At 38.9% G+C, this 13,467-nt stretch overlaps 1 protein-coding gene across 1 annotated transcript in view; it reads right to left on the reverse strand.

Annotated features, from left to right (window-relative positions):
- dtnbp1a (dystrobrevin binding protein 1a) overlaps positions 1 to 13,467 on the reverse strand; it is a 104,659-nt gene that overhangs the window by 12,022 nt on the left and 79,170 nt on the right. Inside the window, exons 7-9 of the mRNA XM_078286979.1 lie at positions 13,239 to 13,261; positions 4,449 to 4,595; positions 952 to 1,080 (exon numbers count right to left, since the gene is read on the reverse strand). Of these exons, the coding sequence (XP_078143105.1) occupies positions 952 to 1,080; positions 4,449 to 4,595; positions 13,239 to 13,261 (299 nt within the window). The remainder of the gene's footprint in view (positions 1 to 951; positions 1,081 to 4,448; positions 4,596 to 13,238; positions 13,262 to 13,467) is intronic.

The following is a 13,467-nucleotide window of genomic DNA, read 5'->3' on the forward strand; positions in this document are numbered from 1 at the left end:
AGGTAAAGCATCAGCCTTTTATGTGGAATGTTGTGGGTTCAAATCTAGACTTGTCCTTTCCAAAGTTATTAGTCATCAAGGACAAGTAATAGAAAGTTTGGCCGTTGTGAACAACTCCAGCAATGTGGTTGCAATGAAAAGACTAACTTGACAGAAGTCACGGGCCAACACAAAAGCCGGTGTTAGATTGCATGTTCGATCTTCACAACATGTCAGTTTTTGTGTGTCTTTCTACCATCTGTAATGTTTTGTCTGTCTGTCTTATCAAATTGTGCTTGGACCCCGCAATCGCTGCTTGCGGCTTTATTATTATTATTATTATTATGATTACATGTTCAATATAGATTGATTCGTCTTCATAAACTAATGAACAATACTGTGAATACTCTCAAGATGATGTTTGTAAAGCCATGATGAAATTGATTTATGGGGAGATCTATTACAGTTCTAAAACTTTTAAGTCATAGGCTGCAGCATCATGGCATGCGGTTGCATGAGGAATTAAATTGCAATCTGAGGGAGATTGAAGCAATGAACATGCACTTTTCAAATTAAAAATTTCAATTTATTTTGCAAAGACTATATTTTTGGATGCAAATCTGATTTCTTTGCCTTACAAATTTTAGCACTCCGTCATATTTTGCAGTGTTCATAGTTTTGGGTTGCAGTAATTCCCTTTTTGGTTTTTGATCCTAAATGTCTTTGATTATAGTAAGTGGACAAAATTAATTCAAACCCAATATAGTGTATGCTAAAGTGTTAGCTTGGTGCCGAGTATCACCCAACAAAGTGTTAGCATGGAGCACTGGAATTAAGTTGTTCTCAGTCATTGACCAAATGTGCTAGTTTCCCTAAACGTACAGTATTCCTTTATTTATAACTACATAAAGTATTTTCCCAATTCTGTCTTGAGTTTCCTTCAGTCTATACGTTGGCAGAGGAGGGGCTTACCTGAGGTCAGTGATGAGGCAGCACTGATGTCATCACCCGTGGAGTTGAGAAAATCATCCAACGCCTCTTGGTCTGACATGTCAGTCACTGTCAACTGATCCAGAACACACACCTGAACTCCTGTTGGCTCTACACACAGACACACACAACCCTCAGCTTTACATACACTTACACAAACGTTTCATTTAGTCTGGCGTAATTTAGTTTGGTGGTTAGTAGTAGTAGCAGTAGTAGCAGTTGTTGTTGTAGTGGTAGTAATGGTAGTAGTATTAGTGTCACCTGCTAAATCACTACTTAACCCATTTGTGACACAATTTTTCCCAAAGATTTCATTATATAGCCATGTTGATAGCATCCCATATGAACATGTTCTGCATTTATTTTCTCCAAGTTTTTCTTTATTTCCAAGAAAATCTTGTTACAACATATGGCAACTATAGTTGCTGGTGGGCATAAACATATGGCAACTATAGTTGCTGGTGGGCATAAACCTTGTAAGTACCTCTTTAAAGTAAAAACTGCATTATAGAGGAAAATAATGGCATTTAATTGAACTTAATTGCTTTTAATAGATCAATGTTTATTCAGAAGTGCATCTGGTATAAAAGTGCAAGAACATTGACTAACAACACCAGAAAAATCCTTGTTTATGTTCTTCTGAACATGTAAAAAATCTTCAAAATACATATATTCTAGAATATATGGAGTTTCAACTCTTTTGAACAATTCATTTTGTCTTAAATTGGTAAAACACATGATAAAAAAGTGTGAACATTCACTATATATAATGCTCCAACAGAGCTTTGCCATTAAAAGACTCAAAAGCACAGGCTTTTCTCTGAAATACATAAGGTTTTAAACAGTATTGAACCTCATTTGTGTTAAAAGTGCAAAAAAGTGTAAATTATTCTCTTCAACAGGCATTTGTCTATTAACAAATTAACCTTAAATGGAATTAAAATATAAAAAGTAAAGTATATATTATATTATTATTCAATATAATGCGCTACAAAAATGTGACAATACGTATCATGGGGCAGAAAAATGTATCGCGATATTAGCTCCATTTTATTCTGCTGTAGTAATTACAAATCAGATAGCTTGCCCATCACAGTTTCACAAGTTCTCTGTTGAAATTATATTATTTGCACTTTATAAAGACATTTTTAAATTGTTCTTTTCATTCTAGCAAGCCAATGCCATCGCTAGAAAGATTGTGGTCTGCACAGTCAGATTTTGTTGTCATTGAACTTTTATTGATCACATTGTATCGTGGTTGTATTGAATCCTGAACCCCATATCGCCTACTGAATTGTATTGTGAGATAAGCAGATCGTCCCATTCCTATTATTCAAAATAACTATTTATAAGTGGGAGGTTCTAGATGTTGCCCAAAATCGCATGCCATGTCATCAGTATTGTATGCATTCTGCTCCGTCTCTGGCACCATTGTAACGTTTAAGGCAATTGCAGATAGTTCATCAGCATGAAGAACATCTAAAACCTCTACCAATGTGCACCTGAAAGAGAATTGCAATTATTTTAGAACTCATTTTATTAGTGTTCATAGTGTTATTAGTGTTCATTGACTCACAACAGTAGATCTGATATCATCAGTTAAATGGTGACTCACTGTTGTCTAAATTTCACTGTGCTAAAGCCAAATGTATATAATTGTATTTCTCTTTATATTATAGTTTCTTAATTCATCAATATGAAATCTGCTTATTCTCGGTTTTCATTTGAGATATACTATGTGTACATAGAGCTGCCTGAATGAGCAAAAGTTGCCACATTGTTAAACCGGCAGCCATTTTATTTCATTTTGAAATTGTACTAAATTTTCAGCATAATTTAAAGTGAGTTATGATATATTATTCTGTCATTAAAAATGAGGAAGTTACAAGCAATCGTGCTGGCAGTTAGTAGGCTTTAGTTATTATGTACAAGGTATATGCCCACCGGCAACTATAGTTGCCACCCAGACATTAGACTAGCTACAGAAAAAACAATAGATCTGATTTATGTTTTGTTTTGATTGGGTGATACTAGAGACCTTCATGATTAAGTAGATTTATGTTAAAAATTAAGCTATCATGATTATATGAAAATGACCTTTTTTTGGGAGGTTTTGCCACTGCCATACCATCAGGAAGTACCGCCAGGAAGAACATCATGTGACAGGAAATAAGTGGATGGTTGTTTTTTTTTTTCCATTATTATTATTATTATTTGTTTGTTTTCTTGCAGGCTATCACAATAAAAAAACATTTAAAGCAAAAAAACGTGTATTAATGAGAAATGACAACTATACCCTTTGGCAACTATAGTTGCCAGTAGGCTTAAATGGGTTAAAAAAATTTTTTTTACAGGCACACATTTAGAGTATTTGATTTTTCTGACTGTCCCTGACAAATGATACATTTTTGATACATCAAAAATAGAGCCCACAGTGCATTGAAATGTTTTACTGTAAATGGTACTTTATGCATTTTTCCTAATAAATAAGGTAATATTTTCCAAATCTTTTGTCAGACAATGTTAATTTCATTATAGAAATGAATGGGAAAAAATTAGTAAGTATGCATGGGAATTTTTCTTGAATTTTTTTTAAAGGTTTAATACACACTACATCATTCTCCTTACTTCTTTCTCTCCCCTGACTAAACTGTTTTGCCATTGTTTTAGATTTTCTATAGGCTTAAAAATTATTCTGAATGAATACTAAAAAATGTTTTTTTTTTAAATGTTTTTTTATATAATTTATTTTTTCTCCCTGTGCCACAATCCAACAATAAATTATGTGAACATCTAATAATAAACACTTGCACTCTTCAAATGCATTGGCTAGCTTTGATGACTCAAAAATATGGCAAATGTTATATGATGCTTGGATATGAATGAAAAAGGTTTATCTGTATCGTTAGTCGTCCAGTTGGAATAGCCCATCAAAATATGCATGACATGAAGCAGAATTTTCTGCCCATTAGCTAAACCTCTCGGCCAGCCACAGGATCCCTTTACTGCCCCTTGCTAAGGACAGCTAGCTAGCTAACTGATATAATGCAATTCAACCAGCTAGCTAATAAACATTAGCTCGCTAATGTTTGTTATTTGATGGTTAATCTTCATTATTTGAAGTGTATATTGTGATTTTTGATGATGTCAGCATGCATTATTAGTTGTGGTCATTTGTTATTTGAAGACGTACGTTTTTATTATTAGATATAATAATTTATTGTTAGAATGCGGTACAGAAAATGTTCCATATAAACTACTAAATGGCTAGACCGAGCCTGGTTGCCATATTGCTGCTATTGTAGCTATAATGTAACTGGCATAAAATATAATGTAACTGTGCCATAAAAATGCCTGGTCTTTTTGTTGATTATCTTATTGGCTTATAGTTTTTATCTTGTTTGTAAAACTCTTTTTAATGGCATTTAGAAAACTGTTATTTAGTTTAGCTATGAATTAGTTTAGTCTAACTTAGTTACCTCTGAGTTGTAGGTATCCAGTAGATAGATATTGTTCCATGTCTTGGTTAAAAGCTTCCTCATAGATTTTCTGTTGTTCCTTAAGTTTCTGCTGCGTGGCCTGCTCCAGCTCAGCCACCTTCTGGGCATGTTCAGAGTCCAGCTCCACTAGAACCAGGAAAAAAAAACATTTTACAGTACTTTACAAACTCTTTAGTATTTCACAGTATACCATTAATAACACAATTAGTCAGGGTGTCACTAGATATTCAAATGAGTTATCTACAACCTATCACCGCCATATGGCATGGGGGTGGAAATTGCAATAGCACAGTTAGTGACTGTGACTTAATACCTAATATTTGAACTTGTTGTGTTGCGTTGTTGAGTTTTAGTACTTAACCATCAGTTTCCCTAAAAGCAGCTGTAGTATGTAGAGGAAACAGATGCTAAAATATCAATATCATTTAAATAGTCACTATGTTGAGTTACATGTTGGGACATCAAGAGGTCAACCTCCCTCTGTCATGGTGGAGTCACCCTGCTACAGTCAGTGGTGAGTCCTGTGGCTCCACTGTTCTCAACTCCACTGCACTCTCAAAATGTACCAAATAACAGACAATTCCACAAAGTGTGGAACATGCCTTTTTACACTCATATAATAATTTTAATGTATAATGTACATAACATTGCAATGTTTGCTGTCAAACAAACCATTAATTCATTTTGAGTCACCAGGAATGTGTTACTACTATGTACCATAAGCATAGCTTCAGATTAGGGATGGGACAATATATCGAAATTCAATATATCACAATGCAAAAATGAGACAACACGTATCGTAAGGCAGAAAAATGAACTGTGATATTAGCTACATTTTATTCTGCTGTAGTAATCACAAATGGGACGGCTTGACAAACTCTCCATTCAAATTATATTATTTGTACTTTGATCTGACATTTTTAAATTGTTTACATTCTAGCAAGCCAATGCCATTGTTAAAAAGATTTGTGTCTCAGAAATAAACATAATTCTGCAGTCAGACTTTGTCATTTGTCATTGAACCTTTATTTATTACATTGTATCATGGTTGTATTGAATCGTGAGCCCCATATCGCATATTGCATCGTATCATGAGATAATCAGATCCCCATCCCTACTTCAGATACATTCAAAATTAAGCCAAAAGCTTATTGACGACGCGCATGTCCCAGGTAAAACTTTGGGTGGTTGCTAGGGTATTCAAGGTGGTTGCTATGGTGTTTCTAGGTGGCTGCTAGGGTGTTTCTAGTGGTTGCTAGGTGTTTCTGGGTGGGTGCTGGGGTGTTTCTAGTGGTTGCTAGGGTGTCTCTAAGTGGTGGCTAGAGTGTTTTGTAGATGGTTGCTTGGGTGTTTCTAGGTGGTTGCTAGGGTGTACTAGGCGGTTGCTAGGGTGTCTCTAGGTGGTTGCTAGGATGTATTACGTGGTTGCTAAGGTGTCTAGGGTTAGGATTATCCATGTCACAAGGGTCTAGTCAGGAGAGAACAACGAGAGTAAGTGCCATAAAGCTAAGTTCTAGTCCGACAGGACATAGGTGCCAAGAGGCAGTGCATAGAGGCAGATAAAGATTTTTATTTTTATTTTTATTTTTTAAGTAATTACACAGTCCATCAGGTGAGAAGGTGTTCGTGAAAGAGCTTGGTCTTTAGCCTTTTCTTAAAGATTGAGAGGGACTCTGCGGATCAAATGGAGTTTGCTAACTCATTCCACCACCAAGGAACCACAGAAGAGAAGAGTCTGGATAGAGACTTAGGGCCTTGTTGTGGTGGCAGCACCAGGCGCCGCTCATCGGCAGAGCGTAGTCAGCGGGAGGGAGCGTAGACCTGAATGGGGGAGTTCAGGTAGGTGGGAGCTGTTTTGGTTGCTGCTTTGTAGGTGAGCAAGGACTTGAACTTGATGCGGGCAGCAAATGGGAGCCAGTGGAGGGATATGAACAGCGGAGTGACATGTGCTGTTCTGGATCATCTGCAGAGGTTTGAGCGTACATGCCGGGAGACCTGCCAGTAAGGACTAGCAGTAGTGAAGGCGTGATATTACAAGAGCCTGTACTAGGAGTTGTGCTGCATGTTCAGACAGGTAGGGTCTAATCTTCCTGATGTTGTACAGGGAAAATCGACATGACCAAGCAACAGAAGCCACATGATCCTTGAAGGTTAGTTGGTCATCAATCAAGACACCCAAGTTTCGGGAAGATTTGCGGGAATGAGCTGAACTGATTTGAGCTGGATACTGATTTGTTGTTGTATAGAGGGACTGGCTGGGATGACAAGGAGCTCAGTCTTTGATAGGTTAAGCTGAAGGTGGCATTCCTTCATCCATGCCGAGATATCGGCAAGAGCAGAGACTGTGGGGTCTTCTGGCGGGAATGATAGGAAGAGCTGGGTGTCGTCAGCATATGAATGGTATGAGAAGCCATGTGAGTGGATGACTGCACCAAGTGAGGTGGTGTATATTGAAAAGAGAAGGGGTCCAAGCACTGACCCTTCAGGTACCCCTGTGGACAAGCAGTGGGATTTAGACACTTCCCCCCTTCAAGACACTCTGAAAGATCTCCCTGAGAGGTAGGACTCAAACCAGCGGAAAGCAGATCCTAAGAAGCCAAGCTCAGTGAGTGTGGAGAGAAGGATTTGGTGGTTAACCGTGTCAAAGGCAGCCGATAGGTCTAGCAACATTAGTACAGAAGACTGACCAGCAGCTCTACCTGATCGCAGTGTTTCCACTATAGACATGAGCGCAGTCTCGGCAGAGTGTCCTCGTTTGAAGCCAGACTGGTTAGGATCATACAGGTTGTTCTCAGAAAGGAATTCAGAGACTTGATTAAAGACTGTGCGCTCAAGTATCTTGGAAAGGAAGGGGAGGAGTGAAACCCGCCTGTAATTGTGTAGCTTTCTTTAGCAGCGGGGTAACCCGAGCTTGCTTAAATGCAGTGGGGAACACACCCGTTGTAAGTGAGGAGTTGATGATGTGTGTGACTGCAGGGATAAGTGTGGGTGAAATGGCCTGCAGGAGGTTGGAGGATATGGGGTCCAACGGACAGGTAGTGGGACGAGAGTCGAGCAGAAGCTTGGAGACTTGCTCCTCGGTAAGATGGGAGAATGAGAGGAGTGAGGCCCTGTTAGCTGGGGAGGGCAGACTGAGCTAGTCAGGCTCAGAGAACAGATTACTGATGACAGAAACTTTATCAGTAAAGAAGGAGGCGAAGATGTCAGCAGTGAGCAAAGTGGAGGGTGGAGGTGGTGGAGGGCTGTGTTATGAGCAGGTTTGGATGAGAGGGGGCAGAGATTGTTTAGAGAGGAGGTCTCATTGGAAAGCTGAGCCAGTGTGAGGTGACAGTCAGATTTGCTGTGGAGCAGTTCCAAGTCACAATCAGATCGAGTGTATTGCCAGCTTTGGGTGTGGGGGGGTGGAGACCTGTTTGAGGTCAAATGAGGACAGAAGTGAAAGGAAGTCAGCCGCTTGGGGTTTGTTAAGATGGATATTCATGTCCCCCATGACAATCAGTGGGGTGCCACCTTCAGGAATGGCTAAGAATAGCATGTCCAGTTCAACTACAAAGTTCCCCAGCAGACCTGGTGGGCGATATATGACAACCACAAACAGCTTAACAGGAGCGGTAACCATGATTGCATGGTATTCAAAGGAGGAGTTATTGCTTAGAGGAGAAAGCTTAGTAAATTTCCAGTCTTTGGAAATGTGAGCACCCGTACCACCTCCACACCCAACGGAACGAGGTATGTGGGAGAAAGTAGAGTCAGCTGAAAGTGCAGCCGGTGTGGCTGTGTTTTCTGGATGGATCCAGGTTTCCGTCAGGGCTAGTACCTGAATGTTGGATAGATTTGCAAGTGCTTAGATAAATTCAGTTTTATTTACAGCAGACTGACAATTCCATAGGCCAAAAGAAAAGAGGTGGGAGTGGATGAGGCCTTTCTGAGAGTGAGTTTTTATGTGAGTGATGTGATTTTTTCAGTTGCCCTGGATGACAGGGATATATTGGTAGCACATGGTGAGTGAGAAGGCAGGCAAAGAGAGTAAATATAAGATAAGAATAACTTATTAGTGTCCTTATCCTATTAGACTCAAAGGTCTTTACACAATTAGGTCTTTACACAAGAAGGGCTGACATACAAGGGCTGACGCTTCCACTGATGCTACAGTGCAACTTAAGTGTTTAAATACCAGGAAATGCCACAGCTGTGCTCGTTATCATGGCTGAACCTGCCCCTTTCAGATTTCTACAACAAAGCAACAGGTAGAGGACGCGACCCACGTCACCTGACCCACCTACCAAAACTCAGAGAGTAAAACCAGGAAGTGCTCAACCGCAACAAAGCCTGACAACAGCCTAAGTCCAAATCTATCCCAGAAACAAAGATTCAAAACACTTACTGACCGACTGCTATCTCCTAAGATGTCCCAGACCAGAGCTTGTTCTCAGTCCATTGATGTTATCAGTCCATTGATGTGCCTCTGAGGGATCCTTGGCCACTCTTCCAGAAGAGCTGTATGTAGTTGGGCCAGCGTGGTGGGCTGCGGTACGCGATTGCGTACACGGCGGTCCAACATATCCCAGGCATGCTCGATGGGGTTCATGTCAGGGGAGTATGGAGGCCAGTCTAGGACATTCACATTCTCTCTCTACAGATAGGTACTGCAAAGATGTGCAACATTTGGACGTGCATTATCATGCATGAAAGTCACATGTCTGTTTTGCTGGATGTGTGGTACCACGTGAGTCCTCAGTATATCCTGCAGGTAACGCTGGCCTGTCAAATTACCATCGATAACCACAAGCTCTGAACACCATCCGAAACATATTGTGGCCCAAACCATTACTGAACCACCTCCAAAGCGGTCACACTGCCATACATACATCCTTTTGGACATCTTTTTGATCTCTGTACAGTGAACATATTCTCTATACTCCATACTGTTAACCTTTGCACATTCTCTGGTCAACATTTTGCACATTCCTGCACAAACTGTACAGCTTTTTCATTTTACTTTAAAAAACTAAGTAATCTATCATCTAATCTATTGTCCGTCAGGATCATGGGCCCTGTAAGCTTGGATACTGTGCTCTCAGAGGCGTCGACGGATGGTCATGCTGCTGATTCGTGGTCTGTATCTTCTAGGTGTCTCGGCAGCTGTCACAGATGGTGAAAGGAACCTGTCCCAGAGATGCGCTAGCCGGATGTGCTGATCCTGACGAGGCGTCGCAACATGTGGCTGCCCTGGGAGCGGTCGATCTCTGGTGCTACCAGTCTGTCTATAGCACCTACTCAAGTGTAATATGGTGGAATGATGGACGCCAAAGCACTGAGCAACCTCTAACTGTGTACTTCCGACACATAGCATGCTGATAGCCTGTTCTCTGTCGTTTGCACTCATGCATGACATCTTAGCTACTGACAATTTTTCTGTTTTATCCCCCGGGTTTTAAAGCCACAGATCACAGCATCTGCCTCACATAAAGCAGTGATCATAAACATGACCATTCCCTTATTTCTGTTCACTGACCAAATTTGTGTACTTCAGCGTTCAACTCATTAAAATGTCATGGTAAGAAATCTCTCTCACTTCTATTCATGCATAGCACAAAATAAATAATAACACCTAAATAACACCATTGTTTAATTTTTTGCTATATGTCTACATGTTTGAGAAAAACACAGCATTTTCAAAATTGTGTGTTTTTAATGTTACTTAGTATAGCAACAGAGATTCATACATGATACATGAACCTCATGCTTGAGGATAGCTTCTTCATAGCAACATGTGGGTTATTTGCAAAATTGTTGTTCTTTGCTTATTTTTTTTCCCTTCCCTCCCTATTAATTATTTTTGCCTCTTTCTGAAAAGGAAGCAAACCAAAAGAGGATCTGTCACAGTTAATTTCATCCAATTATTTGTGTTTTAGATTTAATGACTTTTAAGTACATATCACTGCTGAATAAGGTCATCTTTATTTGTTTCAAGAGTTACAAGAGTTATTTGAGAGTATACAACTTTGTCTCTTTGATTAGAAGAAGAAGGTACATTTTAAGTAGTCCCTCCAGGATTCCGTGGAAAAAAAATCAGTAATAATCAGTAATTCTGCGGCTAGAAATCATTATTGTGCGATATTCCACGGACATTAGCAAAAACAGACAAAAATGATAAATTATTCTGAAAAATATATATTTATTCATCAATCCAGTTAAAAGGTCTGTAATAATTTCATAAAATAAACATGCTCCTTTTAAAGGATAAGGCTGGTGTTTTTTAATGCATTTCTTACCGTCAACAAATCCTATGAAAATAACAAAATCAGCAATTAATTTATTTTGCTAACAAGTCTCGTCCCTGTAGCCGATGCCCAATAAAGCCACATCTCAGTAGCCATAGAACTCCATTGTATTAAAAAAATGATTAAAAACATGTCAAAGAGCCATGCCGTTGGTCGGGTCAGCATATTTCATATACCGGGCCAGCCTACTTTTTCCTCAAACAACTTAATAAACTGACCGTAAACACATTTTTGATCTCTGGAAAGTAGTTCTGTAGCACTGAAAATAATCCCCGGCGTAATGAAGAATTTGTTCCTATTTGAATTTGATTTGGTAATAACTACAGTAGCCTGACTTTTCATGGTAACAGTTAGCGCTTTTTAAAATTGAAACTATGTCTTTGTGAGCTGTATGTAAAGGTTTTTAGCTTACAATTGGAGCCAATAACTTCCGGTTTGTAGGCTAAAAAGGATACGTGGGAGGTTGGAAAGTAATGGGAGTAGAGCAAACGCATTGTTATTTTCATAGGCGGTAAGAAATGCATTAAAAAACACCAGCGTTATCCTTTAAACTCCTACTGTATTCAACTGGAACTCTTGAAAAATAAAAGGGTTGAACCTCCACATGTCTAGGCTAAACATTAACAAGATGGAATGAAAATGAACCACTGTAAAATAAATATATGGGAGCATTGTGCAGCGTTCCCTTTCTTAAATACTTACTAGCTCTGCTTCACTCCAGCATCTGCTAAAAAGTTTATGGGATATGCGTATGGTCATCTTCTCTTCATCATGATAAACTGAATCAAATCAGATGTAAACTGCTGTTTACAACCGCAATCAGAGCGTTAATTAATAATTGCAAGCCCGACGAACAATGTGACTTTATTTATTGTTTTTTTTTATATAGCCTAATTTGTATTTGTCTTCATTAGTTAACATTCATTTCTAAAATGTACCATCTGACTAAAACAGGTGGTATTTTTTGCGGCACGGTGTGCTTTTATGAATCGCTTTCACAATATGTAAATGATCAGAAGGGATGGAAGTATGGGGAGAACGGTAACGCAAATAACGTCCCAGTATTTCACCTTTATGAATGAGAAAACATCGTGACTGTATCTGCCCCTAACGTCACACTAAACCTGCCGGTAAGTTTTATGAATGAGCCCCATAATGTAACGTTATGCAAATGAGGTGATGACTGCCAAGAGATGACAGCAGACGAGGAGAAACTGAAACTAAAACTCACCTTCATAATCGAAGAGGGAACTTGTAGCCTTTCTCTAGTTTAGATCTAGGAGTCAATAAAAAAAGTCCTTCACCAATGTTCATTTTGGGCAGGTTGTGGATTTAGTGAAGGCCAGAGCTGGCAACAGGAAGTTGTAATGCACCTGTTTCTCAATTCGGAAGCCGTTATCATGACAATGTGAAAAGGGCCAATACCCTAGTGATATCTAGTGGTAATTTTGAAAAATGCATGTTTTTGAGAGTGAATTGAGAAACGGATGAACACGTTTTCCGCGGGTGGACCTATTTTCGGCGGTAACTTCTGCGATCACAGAATCACAGAATCCTGTAGGGTCTATTTAGGGTTTTTTGTGCAGCAAAGATTTTCTATGTATTACATGGACATGTATGCTGATATATGGTTAAATGGTTTGGATGTCAGTTGACTCACAAATGTGTCACATCCTGGTGGTTTTTGTAGATTTGTGTTTTAGTGTTGCATCAGATAAACAGTTTGTATTAGAATAGGTGAAGATCAGATCACTATTGGATATGATGTGAGAAAAAAATCACCCAGTTGAACATTCCAAACCTGTACATGCTCTCCCTTGAACAGTAATTACATATTGATCAATATTATTACAATATTATTACATTACGTAAAAGTGTTTGTGTTGTAAAATAGTCAGCGTTTGTGCTGTAAAGTAATCAGAGTCTGTGTTGTAAAGTAACAAGTGTTAGTCAAAGTGTCAAGTGTAAGTGTTCATGTTGTCAACTAGTGTTTGTGTTGTAGTAAGGCTGTTTGTGCTGTACTCTGTGTTTATGTTGTAAGTAGTAAGGATGGTTGTGTTGTGTTTGCATGGTAAAGTGGTCAGAGTGTGTTGAAAAGCAGTAAGAGTTTGTGTTGTAAAATAGTTTGTGTTGTTAAGTAGTAAGTGTGTGTTGTAGTCAGGCTGTCCAATAGAATAATCAGTGTTTGTTATTGAAGTAGTACTGTACTGATGTATAGTGTAGTAGTAAGAGTTTTAGAATGTTTGTGCTGTAGTGTTTGTGTTGTAGAGTAGTCTGGGTGTTTGTGCTGTTATGTAGGGAGATTGTGTTGTAAAGTAGTCACAGTGTATTGAAGATTCATGAGTGTTTGCACTGTAAGGAGTAAGAGTGTTTGTATTGTACAGTAATCAAGATGTTTGTGTTGTGAAGTAGTTAGAATGTTTGTGTTGTAAAGTAGGAAGGGTGTTGTACAGCAGTAAGGCTTGATGACAGTGTGGCAGCTCACCTTTCAGGGCCTCCAGCTCCCTCCTGTTAAAACACAAACACAAACAATGTTACCATAATGTCACTGTCTATTTTCATGTTAGAAGCACTGGCTACGTTTCCATGCCAGAGTAACCCAGGTAATGTCCATACGCTCGTTAAGGTGTTATTCAGGTTACAGGAATCACTTTATCACTGTTAAAAATAGCTATGGGTGATGTAGATTAGATTAGATTAGATTTTTTATTGGT

This window comes from Centroberyx gerrardi, chromosome 12, assembly GCF_048128805.1.
Source record: "Centroberyx gerrardi isolate f3 chromosome 12, fCenGer3.hap1.cur.20231027, whole genome shotgun sequence".
Taxonomy (NCBI): Eukaryota; Metazoa; Chordata; class Actinopteri; order Beryciformes; family Berycidae; genus Centroberyx; species Centroberyx gerrardi.